The sequence below is a fragment of the Nicotiana tabacum genome, chromosome 10 (genome assembly GCF_000715075.1).
Source record: "Nicotiana tabacum cultivar K326 chromosome 10, ASM71507v2, whole genome shotgun sequence".
NCBI lineage: Eukaryota > Viridiplantae > Streptophyta > Magnoliopsida > Solanales > Solanaceae > Nicotiana > Nicotiana tabacum.
Genome location: NC_134089.1, coordinates 128,267,585 through 128,279,583, shown reverse-complemented (window position 1 = coordinate 128,279,583; position 11,999 = coordinate 128,267,585). Strand labels below are relative to the sequence as shown.

Genomic DNA, 11,999 nt, shown 5'->3' with positions numbered 1-11,999 from the left:
CTTTGACACAGAACTTTGTCGTATTCGTCATAGTAAAAAGTGGTGCTTTATGGGTCATCGACGTTTTCTGAGAAGAAATCACAGGTTTAGGTTGAATCGAGTACGCTTTAATGGAAGTACAGAGGAGCGGAATCCACCATTAAAATTATCAGGGTCTGCCATTTTGAGACAAATCGAAGAAGGTAGAGGAGCAGGGTTGAATTGTACAGGGAAAAGATCTAGACGAGCAACTAAGCAATGGAACAAGAGAAGTATATTCTTTGAACTTCCTTATTGGAAATCTAACTTGTTGCGTCATAATCTAGACTTTATGCATATCAAAAAAAATATATGTGATAATATCATATATACGTTGCTCCATGATAAATCAAAATCAAAAGATAATATTAATGCCCGAAAGGATCTAAGAGAAATGGGCATAAGGCGTGATCTTTGGCCGGATGATAGTGGGAAATATCACCTTGCTGTGTTTTCACTTATGACTGATAACAAAAAGAAGCTGGACACTAAAAAGTTGTTCATTACAACTTTGAAGAATATTAAAGTACCAGATGGCTACTCAAGTAACATTTCTAGCTGTGTTGATTTGGTACAAAAAAAGATTTTTGGGTTGAAAAGTCATGATTGCCATATTATTTTAGAGCAATTGCTACCATTGGCGATCCGCAATGTGTTGCCCGACCATGTAGTTACAGTTTTGGTGGACTTCTGCTCATTTTTCAGAGCCCTTTCTAGCAAAACCTTGAATGTTTCGGAGCTTGATAAGCTCCAAGAGCGCATTGAAAGCACATTTTGCCACCTAGAGATACTATTTCCTCCAGCATTCTTTACAGTATTGGTTCATTTGTCTGTCCATCTAGTAGGGGAAGCAAAACTCGGAGGTCCAGTGCATCATCGAAACATGTATCCCGTTGAGAGGTAAAACATTGTAATTTCTAATTTGAAGATACTTGTATTCTGGTCTCTTGAAATAGTTTGTACACTTATGGCCTATTATTTTTGTAGGGAATTAGGCCATTTTAAGTCCTTTGTACGGAATAAAGCACAACCAGAGGGTTCTATAGCTGAGGGTTATTTAGCTGAAGAGTCTCTTACCTTTTGTTCTCGATATATTGAGGATATTGAGACAAGATTCAATAGACCTAGGCGTGTTCGTGATGAACCAAATGTCACTGAGCCTTCTGGAACATCCTCTATACTTCCTCAATTTGGTAAACCTGCATCAGCTTCGATTACATTCCCTTTAACTGATATGCAGAAACTACAAGCTCATCATTATGTGCTTCTGAATTGTGCAATAGTCATGCCATTTATGGAGTGAGTAACTCATATAATCTTTATATTCTTTATCATTTTAATGTTTGATCCGGCTAGTCTTGTTCTTTAACATTAATGTAGTTATTTCATATAGCGAATTTAGACAATACATAAGGAGGAGTTCAAGAAGAAGACCTTCACCTACAGAGATAGAGAGGAGAGTTAATAAAGAGTTTGTTGATTGGTTCCAAAAGCGGGTGAGTAAGTAATCATTAGTTATTGTTTACATTTGGTTTGAATGAACTAACTTCACTAAGACAATATTTTTTTGATTTAGATTATGAATCCAGACACAATAGATACAATGTCTATTGATCTAAAGTTTCTTGCACGAGGTCCATCAGTAGTTGCAAGAAGTTTTACTGCATATAACATCAATGGGTCCAAATTTCGAACTTTGGCTCGAGAAGAAGGTCTGAGAACACAAAATAGTGGAGTTTTTTTAACCTCTAAAACATCATGTGTTGCAAGTAGTATTGACGGAAATTTAAGGCAAGCAGAGTTACCATATTATGGGAAGTTAGAAGATATTCTTGAGATTAATTATTATGGTCGATTCAAGGTTGTTCTTTTCAAATGTAGATGGGCCGATACTGCTCGAGATAGAGGGTATAAAAAGGATCGTTGGAACTTAAATTGTGTTAATTTTGATAGATTGATTCATACCGGTGAACGTGAAGAACATGAGCCTTACATCGAAGCATCTCAAGCACAAATGGTGTAGTATGTGGATGATGTTGTCAATAAAGGATGGAGTGTTGATATGCATCTAAAGCCAAGAGATCTGTATGATATGGGAGAAGAAGTAGTGGAAGATGAAGTATATGAGAATGAACCATACCAAGAGCAAGAACTCGAACAGTTTTTTGGTGATGGTGATGAGTATGTACAACTAGCTACGGATCATATAATTGATGATGTAGTAGAGACAAATGTTGCTACTAACTAGCAGCAGATACATACATGTTTGAATAGAAAATTTGTTTAATATGTTGCTTTATCTGAAGGTAATAGTATTGCATAACTAAGTAGTGTTTATTTTATTTATTTGATGTATAAGTATGTTTAAAAATGGTATTCATATTTGGTTTGAAGGCATATTTAAAAGTGATAATCATATTTTATTCGTGTTGCTATGCTCTTATTTATGAGCGAATGCTACCTAAGACACGAAATGCAGCTTACCTCTGTTGTAGGAAAGAAAATACAGAGGCACAATTGAGAACTGCTTGCCCTCCTGGAGTTGCAGATGATCTTGTAAGCCAGTTTGAAATTAAAGCATTTGATGCATGTGCAAACCCGTACCTGGGTTTTGCTTCTTTAACTATGGCTGGGATTGATGGCTTGCGAAAAGTTTTAAGTATTCCAAAACCAGTAGGTAAGTGAAATAATCTTTTAGTATTACCTCTACTGTATCTTCTAACTATGTTTTTGCCTTTTAGGTTCTTTTCCTTATGCTATATGGTTAAGCCTGGAACACATATTATATATGTTATGATGGTTCACTATGAGAAGCTAAACATCATGACATCTTTTTTATGTTATATATTTCTGTTATTTTATGTCTACTCAATCAAGATTTTGAAGTGTGCTGCACGCCCAATTTAGAATATCAGTAGTTTGTACCAAAGTTTGGCAATTTAAATCTACACAAAGTCCTACCACATTTTCCATTTTAAATCTTCCTATCTCTATTACTTACCTTTTGGACAATTCTAGTGCATCACTGTTGTATATTTCTTCTTCTAAATGAAAGCATATGAGATTGTGAGTAGAAACCATGTGAATCAAGATGGTACCTACTTCTACTGTCTTTGGATCTCTCCGCGATAAGTTGCAGTTGCAGGTGGTGTTAGTATGAGCTACTTTCAAAGTATTGGAGTATTGACTTGCTTGCATGTTAGTTATGTATTCTCTTGTTGAATTGTTTTATCCTGTTCACTGTCCCTTCTTCCCGAGAGGATTTTCCTTCTATTGCTATATGGTTACTTGCTGAACCATTGAGAAACGAAGTCTTTCTCTTGCGTTCTACTCTTTTATTTGCTCATTAAACTTTCTTGTATTCAAGGAACAGAAGTTGCCAAAGAAAGTTCAGATATCATCATCCTGGATGACAATTTTGCTTCTGTTGTGAAGGTCTGTTTATCATGCTGGCAGCTTTAGCAGGAAGTTCTCACTCTTATTATCTTAGTAAAGCCAAACTTGTCTTGCATGCTTGACTTACGGAACATGAACAATCTTTTTCTAATTTTATTGCCTTGAAGATATCCCAACAATGGTGTTTATATATTTTGGAACCTAAAAGAAGGTGCTTAGTATTACATTTTAATGGTGGGGAATGAACTTTCCTGCTGGGAATTTTGAATCTTCTGGAGTGACTGAAATACTTGGGATAGGCTCTTACTTTCTGAAAAGTTCTTTATTGCTAACAAGTTCCTATCTCAGAATGCAAGTTTTGTCACGTTTAAATTGCCTTCAGCAGCTCAGAAGTCGGATCTATTTTACCTGATATATTTTGCAAACCCATTAGTATCTTTTCTAGTTGCAGTGACTGAAGTTCCAATATTTTTCAGACCAGTGCACGACAATACTTATTTTTATTGATTTTTTATCCCATCAAATACAGGTTGTCCGATGGGGCAGATCCGTATATGCTAACATCCAGAAATTCATCCAGTTTCAGCTAACTGTTAACGTTGCTGCTCTTATAATTAATGTTGTTGCTGCAGTTTCTGCTGGTGATGTCCCATTGAATGCTATTCAGGTTTAGTTTCACTGCTCTCTTATCATTGATCAGTGTGATTAGCGGATGTACACTTTGTGTGTTCGACCTTTATGTTCTGATGTTAATCATTTAGGTTTTGGCGTTCACCTGTGCAGCTACTTTGGGTAAATCTTATTATGTTCACCTTGGGTGTGCTTGCACTGGCCACAGAACCACCAACTGATCATCTAATGCGTCGAGCTCATGTTGGTCGAAGGTTAGTTTGTAGATCAATCTCTGAAAAAAAGAAGCTTGTTTCAACATTTTAATGGCAAAGATATTGTTTGTTTCGTCAAGTAACATTAGCTTGGCTGCACTACCATTTCTGTGTATTTGTAGTTTGACAGATGGGGTTGGCTTTTAGAGATAACTAATCCATCATGTGGCTGTGCAGTTGATTTCTTATAAGGAACTATTATTGCTCTGTTAGATTTTTTTTCTTTCATGTCATTTTGCATAATGTGTAGGAAGTGAACTTGTTTTGAAGCCGTGAGATACTTTTATAAAACATCTACCCCTATTATAGCCGCACATTATTCTTTCAGTTGGAGAGTCGAGCAACATAGCCGCACATTATTCTTTCAGTTGGTTTGAACATTCTCACTACATTCTTAATGTTAACGTGATTATACTGTAAGCTGGATTCTATACGTTTCTGACTCTTTCGGCTTATGTTACTAGATTATAGAGACTTCCATATTGCCTCAATATCTTCTGCCATTCATTTTCATGCTTCGGTACTGATGTGCATCCTACTTGTATTAATAACATTTAGTGGTGGAATATGTTCTGTTGTAGCTCTAGTCAATGATTCCCCAAATGTATCAACTTATTTTCAGCTTCTTTCTGTATTGCTAACCTATGTCCTCATAGTTATAATGTTCCTCGTGCGCAGCATCAATTGATTTTTTTGTTTAATTCTATCTTAGGGAACCTCTCGTCACCAATATAATGTGGAGAAACCTATTAATACAGGTAAAAAGAATTTGATGGCTGATGTTCCAAAGTGAGAAATATTCATTTTACATTAGTTTTCGAGGTTGATATCTCCTGCTTGAACATCTGCAGGCTCTGTATCAAGTTACAGTCCTCCTAATCCTCAATTTCCGAGGTGAACAAATTCTTCATTTGGAGCATGAGACGAGGGAGCATGCTGTTAAAGTGAAGAATACCTTGATTTTCAATGCTTTTGTCCTGTGTCAGGTAAGAATAGCTGATAAAGAAACATGCTATGATTGGCTTTTGCACTCCCCATAGTATATTTTTCCTTTCTTACATAAGAAAGATATCTTGTTTGTACCTAGTGCTAATTCAAGCACTTCCTCTCCCCTAGGAATTTTGTCTTAGTTATATTTTTGGATTGTGGAAGTTGTCCATTTTCCTTGAATCAGCAGGTCTAAATGTCTAATACGTTTAATACCATAAATTTTTTAGCCGCCTCGCTTCTCCACCTTGTTATTTTTCCTTTATTGGCCATAAAAAAGTCAAAGCATCCATGTGTTTTCTCAACAAATATTAAACAATTCATAGTTTCAAATCTTCCCTTAATCGTGCCATCAAGGGTGGACAACCCAATTCGGATGGAGGCGGTAGTAATCTCTGCACTCTTTTAGGATCTTGGTTGTGTTTTTGGAAATGATTCTCAAATTAAATATGAGGCAGCTTTTTCTCTTGAGCTCCTTCAATTTCCCTGTGTTCCTAACCTTTTCCTCATTTTTGGTTTTGTTCGGGCGATGGGGGCAAAAAGTCTGAAACTGAAATTTCATACTGTTGTTTGCAATGAGCCACATTAGCTTTAGATATTTGCCTGTCTACTGAGATTTAATCGCTGAATCCACTGCTAAATGCTAATTACTCAAAACTGCAGGTTTTCAATTAATTCAATGCTCGGAAGCCAGATAAGATAAATGTATTCAGAGGAGTCCACAAAAACCGTCTGTTGAGCTTTTAAATGTTCTGACTTTTGTCGTTGAAGTAGTTTTAAATTTGAGTTGTTGCTCTGTTTTGGATTGAGACACTTTATGGGGAATGTAAGAATACTCTTTCCTTGATTATTACATATTGAATTTCTTTTGAATTTGAGACAGATTTCTTTTCTAGAGCCTACATCAAGGAAGATGAAAGTGTAGGATTTGCCATGATAGTGATGAAGATTCAAACATGGAGATTCCCTACTCTTACCGTGGAACCCTCAAGGTTTATTAAGCTAGTTGTTTTACTCATTTGAAGCCCATGGATGCAGAGCAACATAGAGAATATGGTCACAAGATAGGTGAATTTCTTAGCAGATTATTACAAGAACAATGAGAACTCACTGTTTTCAGTCAAGTTCAGGTTTTTACAACAACCTATCAATTTCTTTTTGTATCCTTACCATGCACTTGCCAAGAATTAGTTGTCCGTAGAAAGTTTAGCCCTTGCATGACAGTGTTATTTTGGCAGAGTTTGTGGAGACTTAGCTAGAAAAAAGTACTCCATTATAATTGCGAATGAAATTAGTAAAGCTCAATCTTTTAATGGATACATTTTTACTATCCTAGCTGGTTAGTGATCATGTCATATATCATTGCTCATGATAAAAATTTATTTAGTTGCATGAGGATTTAAATTTATAATATTTGTCACTATGGTTATTTTTTATGAAATTTGATTTATGTTGTAACTTATTGGATAGAATTGTTTCTTTAATCCTACAAATAAAAATATTCAAATAGAAAAGAGTTTTCAACAACAAAATATTGTGGCGGAAATAAACTGCCGCTATTTTTTTTTAAAAACAGTAATATTATATTGTAGAGGTTATAAACCCCACATAATATTTTTTAAAAAAAATATTTGAATCATATTATAAACCCCCCACAATATCTTTTTTGAACCATTATGATCATATTGAGGGGTTGATAAACCCTCGCAGTATTTTTTTTTGACACATCAAAATCATATTGCTGGGGTTCTAAACTAGCACTAATTATCTTTCAAAACCCCTTCATTACTTTTTCTTAAAAAAATATTTAAATCATTTTTAGGGGTTTTTAAACCCCCACAATATCTTTTTTGAACCACTATGATCATATGGAGGGGGTTTATGAACCCTCGCAATATTTTTTCTTTGGCACATCAAAATCATATTGCGGGGGTTTTAAACTAACATTAATTATCTTTCAAACCCCCCACAAATTAAAAATTCATTTTGTGGCGGTTGTCATGGAGGTTTTAAAAATCCACCGCAATAATGCTCGTGGCAAAGGTAACTGTGGCACCTCTAGAAACCGCCACAATTCTTTTGTGGGAGTCAAAAACCGTCACAATTTGACCAAAAAACTTCCACAAAGTAACTGTTTTCTTGTAGTGCGTGGTGGAGATCACGAATGCTGACGGTGATGAAGGTATCGACTTTCGGTGGACGTGGAGCCAATGAGTTCAGTCGAAGAGCGTAACGAGTCTAAGGTTACATAGAGATTTTTGGGAAAAAGATAAAGAAAGTGAGGAAGATAGAAAGATGATGATATTTAACTAAGAGGAGATGTCAAATAACAGACTAGGCACATGAAACATGTTAGTATAAATATTTTTGATATATGATCGTGTGCAAAACTGCAGTCTGTCGAAGTTACATGACAATGTTCTTGTCCTTGATTAATGAAACAATCTAATGTTTTGGAAGTTTAGCTTACACACTTGAACATTATCTTAGATGGATCCAAAATTTAAAGTTTGTGATTTTCTATACAGACCTCAAGTTAATATATACAATATTATAATAATTGATTCACAGTCAAATATTTCTAAATGTTGAATAGATTTTTTAATACATATACAAAGCTTGAGTGAATTACTAAGTTCACATGAACTCACAGCATACAATTTATTACTGTGAAATTTCTTTATTTTTTCAAATATATAATACGTTTTTCTTTTTCTCGGGGATGAGATCTAGTTACAGTTTTATATTTTAGTAGTAAAACAAATGGGCCAGATAAACCAACATATGCCACTTAATGCCACCAATAGTATATATAGGGACAGAAAATCTTTGAGTTCAGGTGAGGTGAGGCATAAAATCCGATCCAATTGGATATTCTGCATATTTTACAGATGAATAGAGATTTGTATCTTGGGTGAGTCCTAAACCTAATAGCTGGACCCTAATCACGTTTCAGTATTTCTAAGTACATCTTCTTCTTTTTTTCTATCCTTTTATACCAACTAAAACAAGAGTAGAAAAAATTCAGGTGAAAGTAATCCTATGAACTTTTAATATACAATGTATAAATTTTGAAGAAGAAAGGAGTCACGTTCGTCCCCGGACCATCCAAATCGGACGAGGGGATATATAGGAAGTGGATCTATATTGGATCTCACTCGAATCAGGGCATATTTGTAAGCGGTGTTGAAATTTATAAAAAAAAAATAAGAATAACTAATTCTGATATCATATTCTATATGAAAAACAGCCCTAGTCCATTAATTTTATTGAGTTTTAAGTTTTAATCATAGAGGCTCTCTTAAATGTTTGCAAAAAATATGTGCTAGTTGAGGTTCAAACTTCCGACCTCTTAGAGAAAAATCAGAGATATAATCAACGCCCTAGGAGATTATTTATGTCAAATTGTATTATTTTTTCCTGCTTATCTGTTTACTTATAGTATTAATACATATATGTATGCGGTGAAATCAGGTGCCCCCGATTTAGTAGGCTCGAGATGTCGTACCGAGGGTAGAAGTTCGATAAAGACCAAGCCCGAGCTCAAATGCAGAATAAGAGGCTCGAAGACCTAAGTGTTCGAGGAATATCGGAGCCAAGTATGACCGAGTCCGAGATAGAGCCGTTGTGAGTTTGTTACAAAAGGATAGGATTCTCGCCACGTCTCCAAAATCAAGGCATAAATTCTGGAATAGATTTGCACGAATTAGTACAAATCCGTACTAGGCGGTTATATAGTTGTCCCAATAAGATTCTTTACTGTAAATAGAAATGTACCTTATTTAGGGCTCCCCTCCTATATAAAGGGGACCTCAATCATTTATAAACATCATCTAATCATTGGCAAAGAATATACTATCCTGCTTTTCTCTCTCACTATTCATTAGCATTGTCCTTTACATTTACTGTTCTTATTTTATTGCTCTTAGTTCACCTTGAGGTCACTAAGCTCGAGGTTATCACTGCTGAGTAACATTGGTTTGATTCACTTATTTCTTTCATTTCTACTTCATATTTCTTGATTATTAATTGGTATTGAACTAAATCACATATCTTTAAAATCACAAATCAAATTTAATTGTTACTCGTATTTTCGAGGTAAATAGTTTGGCGCCCACCGTGGGGCTAAAGATAATAGTGATTATTTCATTACTGATTCTCATAACACATGTTATTTTTACACTTTTTCTTGTCAAGAATTTTTAATTCTGATGCAGAAACATGTCTAGCTCACAAAAATGCACCTGTTTATGACAACGAAAGTCTTGGAGAAAAGAACAGTATATGGGTCGGTATACCACCAATAAACCCTGAGGAAGTGCCAAATATGGAACCAGTTGATGTTAGTTCACACAATGCTCTAAACGCGGATTTAGCCACAGACCTCGGAGGGAGTATACGCAGGGAGGCTCGGTTTGGTGGCCAAGGAGCACAAGGAATGGGAGACCGGGGAATCAACCTCCAAGTGATATTCGAGATACTGTAGGCTCAACAGATCGTCATCGCTTAACTTCAAAGTCAGAATAAGACTCCGAGTATAGCTGAACCAGAAAACACTCAGCGTGCTGAACCAGTGCAAGAGGGGTCGAACGGAAATGACTCGGGGACTGACCCCACTATTATGAGAATACTCAAAGAGCTCACCAAGAGGATCGAGTCCGAGGAAAAGAAGATTGTAGACAATGACAAAAAGGTGGAGAATTATAACTCCCGTGTTGATCAAATACCAGAGGCACCTCCGGTCTTGAAAGGTTTGGATGCCAAAAAGTTCATACAAAAGCTGTTCCCTCCGAGTGCGGCTCCGATACCCATTCTCAAGAAGTTTTGTATGCCCGATATACCAAAATATAACGGGACAACCAACCCCAACGAGCATATTACTTCATACATTTGTGGAATCAAAGGTAATGACTTAAATGACGACGAGATCAAATCAGTATTGTTGAAAACGTTTGGAGAAACATTGTCGAAAAGAGCCATAATTTTGTACCACAACTTGCTCCTCAACTCTATTGATTTGTTTGCTATGTTAGCAAATGCCTTCTTGAACGCACACACCAGGGCCATAAAGGTGGCAACGAGGAAATCAGACGTCCTCAAGATAAAACAAAAGAACGACGAAATGTTGAGGGAGTTCGTGTCCAGGTTTTAGATGGAAAGAATGAAATTACCACTGGTCTCCGATGACTTGGCAATAATGCCTTTATGTAGGTTTTGAACGAACGGAGTTCGATAACGTCTCGACAATTAAAGCAGAACTTGATCGAGTATCTGGCTATGACATGGTCCGATGTACATAACCGTTACCAGTAAAAAATTAGGGTCGAGGACGACCAGTTTGGAGCCCCCTCGGGCTCAGTTCATCCTAACAAATTGTTAGTTAATCCCCCGAGGGATACGGACAGGGAATCAAGATCCAACAACAGCTAGATCAAATCGAGGGTCGTAGAGCAGCTCGGCCTGCAAGATCAAATTGTACCAGCATCCCAAGTCTTGAATGGTTTCAACATGGCAAACGAAACAACAAAAGGAGAGATCGTCCTTCCAGTAAATGTGGCTGGAACCATTCAAGACACGAAATTCCATGTCATCGAAGGCGCCATGAGGTATAACACACTCCTCGGGAGGCCATGGATTCACAACATGAGGGCAGTACCTTCGACCATTCACCAGATAATGAAATTCCCAATGAAGGATGGTGTGAAAATGGTCTATGGAGAACAACATGCTGCAAAGGAGATGTTTGCAGTCGAGGAAGTGACTCTGAAACCAACATCTTCAACCTTGGTAAAATCGGGGACCCAAAGATAAGTCGCATCCAAATAGCAATCATTGATCCCAGTCCCGATCGAGTCGGAGGAATAGGTAATTGAAGAAGAAGAAGAAGATTTCCTTACTCCTCGAACTTTCGTTGTTCCCGAGGATTCAGACGCAACCAAATCAGCAGTCAAGGAACTGGAGCAGGTTATACTGATCGAGCACATGCCCAAGAAAAAGGTATACCTGGAAACGGAGTTAACCCCCAAACTCAGGAAAAAATTCATTCCATTTCTTATCGATAATATGAATTGCTTTACTTGGTCCCATCTAGATATGACAGGGATCTCACCAGCAATAACAACACATCGGCTAAGCACCAACCCCAGGTTCAAACCAGTGAAGAAAAAGAGAAGGCCCCGGTCTGAGGTGAAACATGCATTCATAAATGACGAGGTAACCAAACTTCTTAAAATAGGATCTATTCGGGAGGTAAAGTATCCCGAATGGTTAGCCAACGTAGTTGTAGTTCCTAAAAAAGGAAACAAACTTAGAATGTGTGTAGATTACAAGGATTTAAACAAAGCATGCTCTAAATATTCTTTTCCACTGCTTAACATCGATCATATAATCGACGCCACGGCTGGCCACGAGATTCTAACTTTTGTCGACACCTACTCCGGTTACAATCAAATTCAGATGAACCCGGAGGATCAGGAAAAGACCTTGTTTATCACTAAGTTTGGAACTTATTATTACAACGTAATGCCCTTCGGGTTAAAAAATGTTGGAGCTACATATCAACACCTAGTTAACAAAATGTTCAAAGAACAAATAGGTAAAATGATGGAAGTTTACATTGACGATATGTTAGTTAAGTACCTATGCGTAGAAGACCATTTGACTCATTTGCAGGAAACATTCAAAATCTTGAGGAAGTACAACATGAAGCTTAAC

General features: G+C 36.7%; 1 protein-coding gene across 1 annotated transcript; it reads left to right on the top strand.

Moving 5' to 3' along the window:
* Positions 1-2,388: 2,388 nt before the first annotated feature.
* On the top strand, positions 2,389-6,695 carry LOC107790683 (calcium-transporting ATPase 8, plasma membrane-type-like). Its single transcript, XM_075223941.1, has 7 exons — positions 2,389-2,695; positions 3,323-3,453; positions 3,944-4,081; positions 4,198-4,298; positions 5,011-5,056; positions 5,150-5,284; positions 5,949-6,695. The coding sequence occupies exons 1-7, from the start codon at positions 2,389-2,391 to the stop codon at positions 5,958-5,960; spliced, it is 870 nt and encodes a 289-aa protein (XP_075080042.1). The 3' UTR covers positions 5,961-6,695.
* The last annotated feature ends 5,304 nt before the right edge of the window (positions 6,696-11,999 follow it).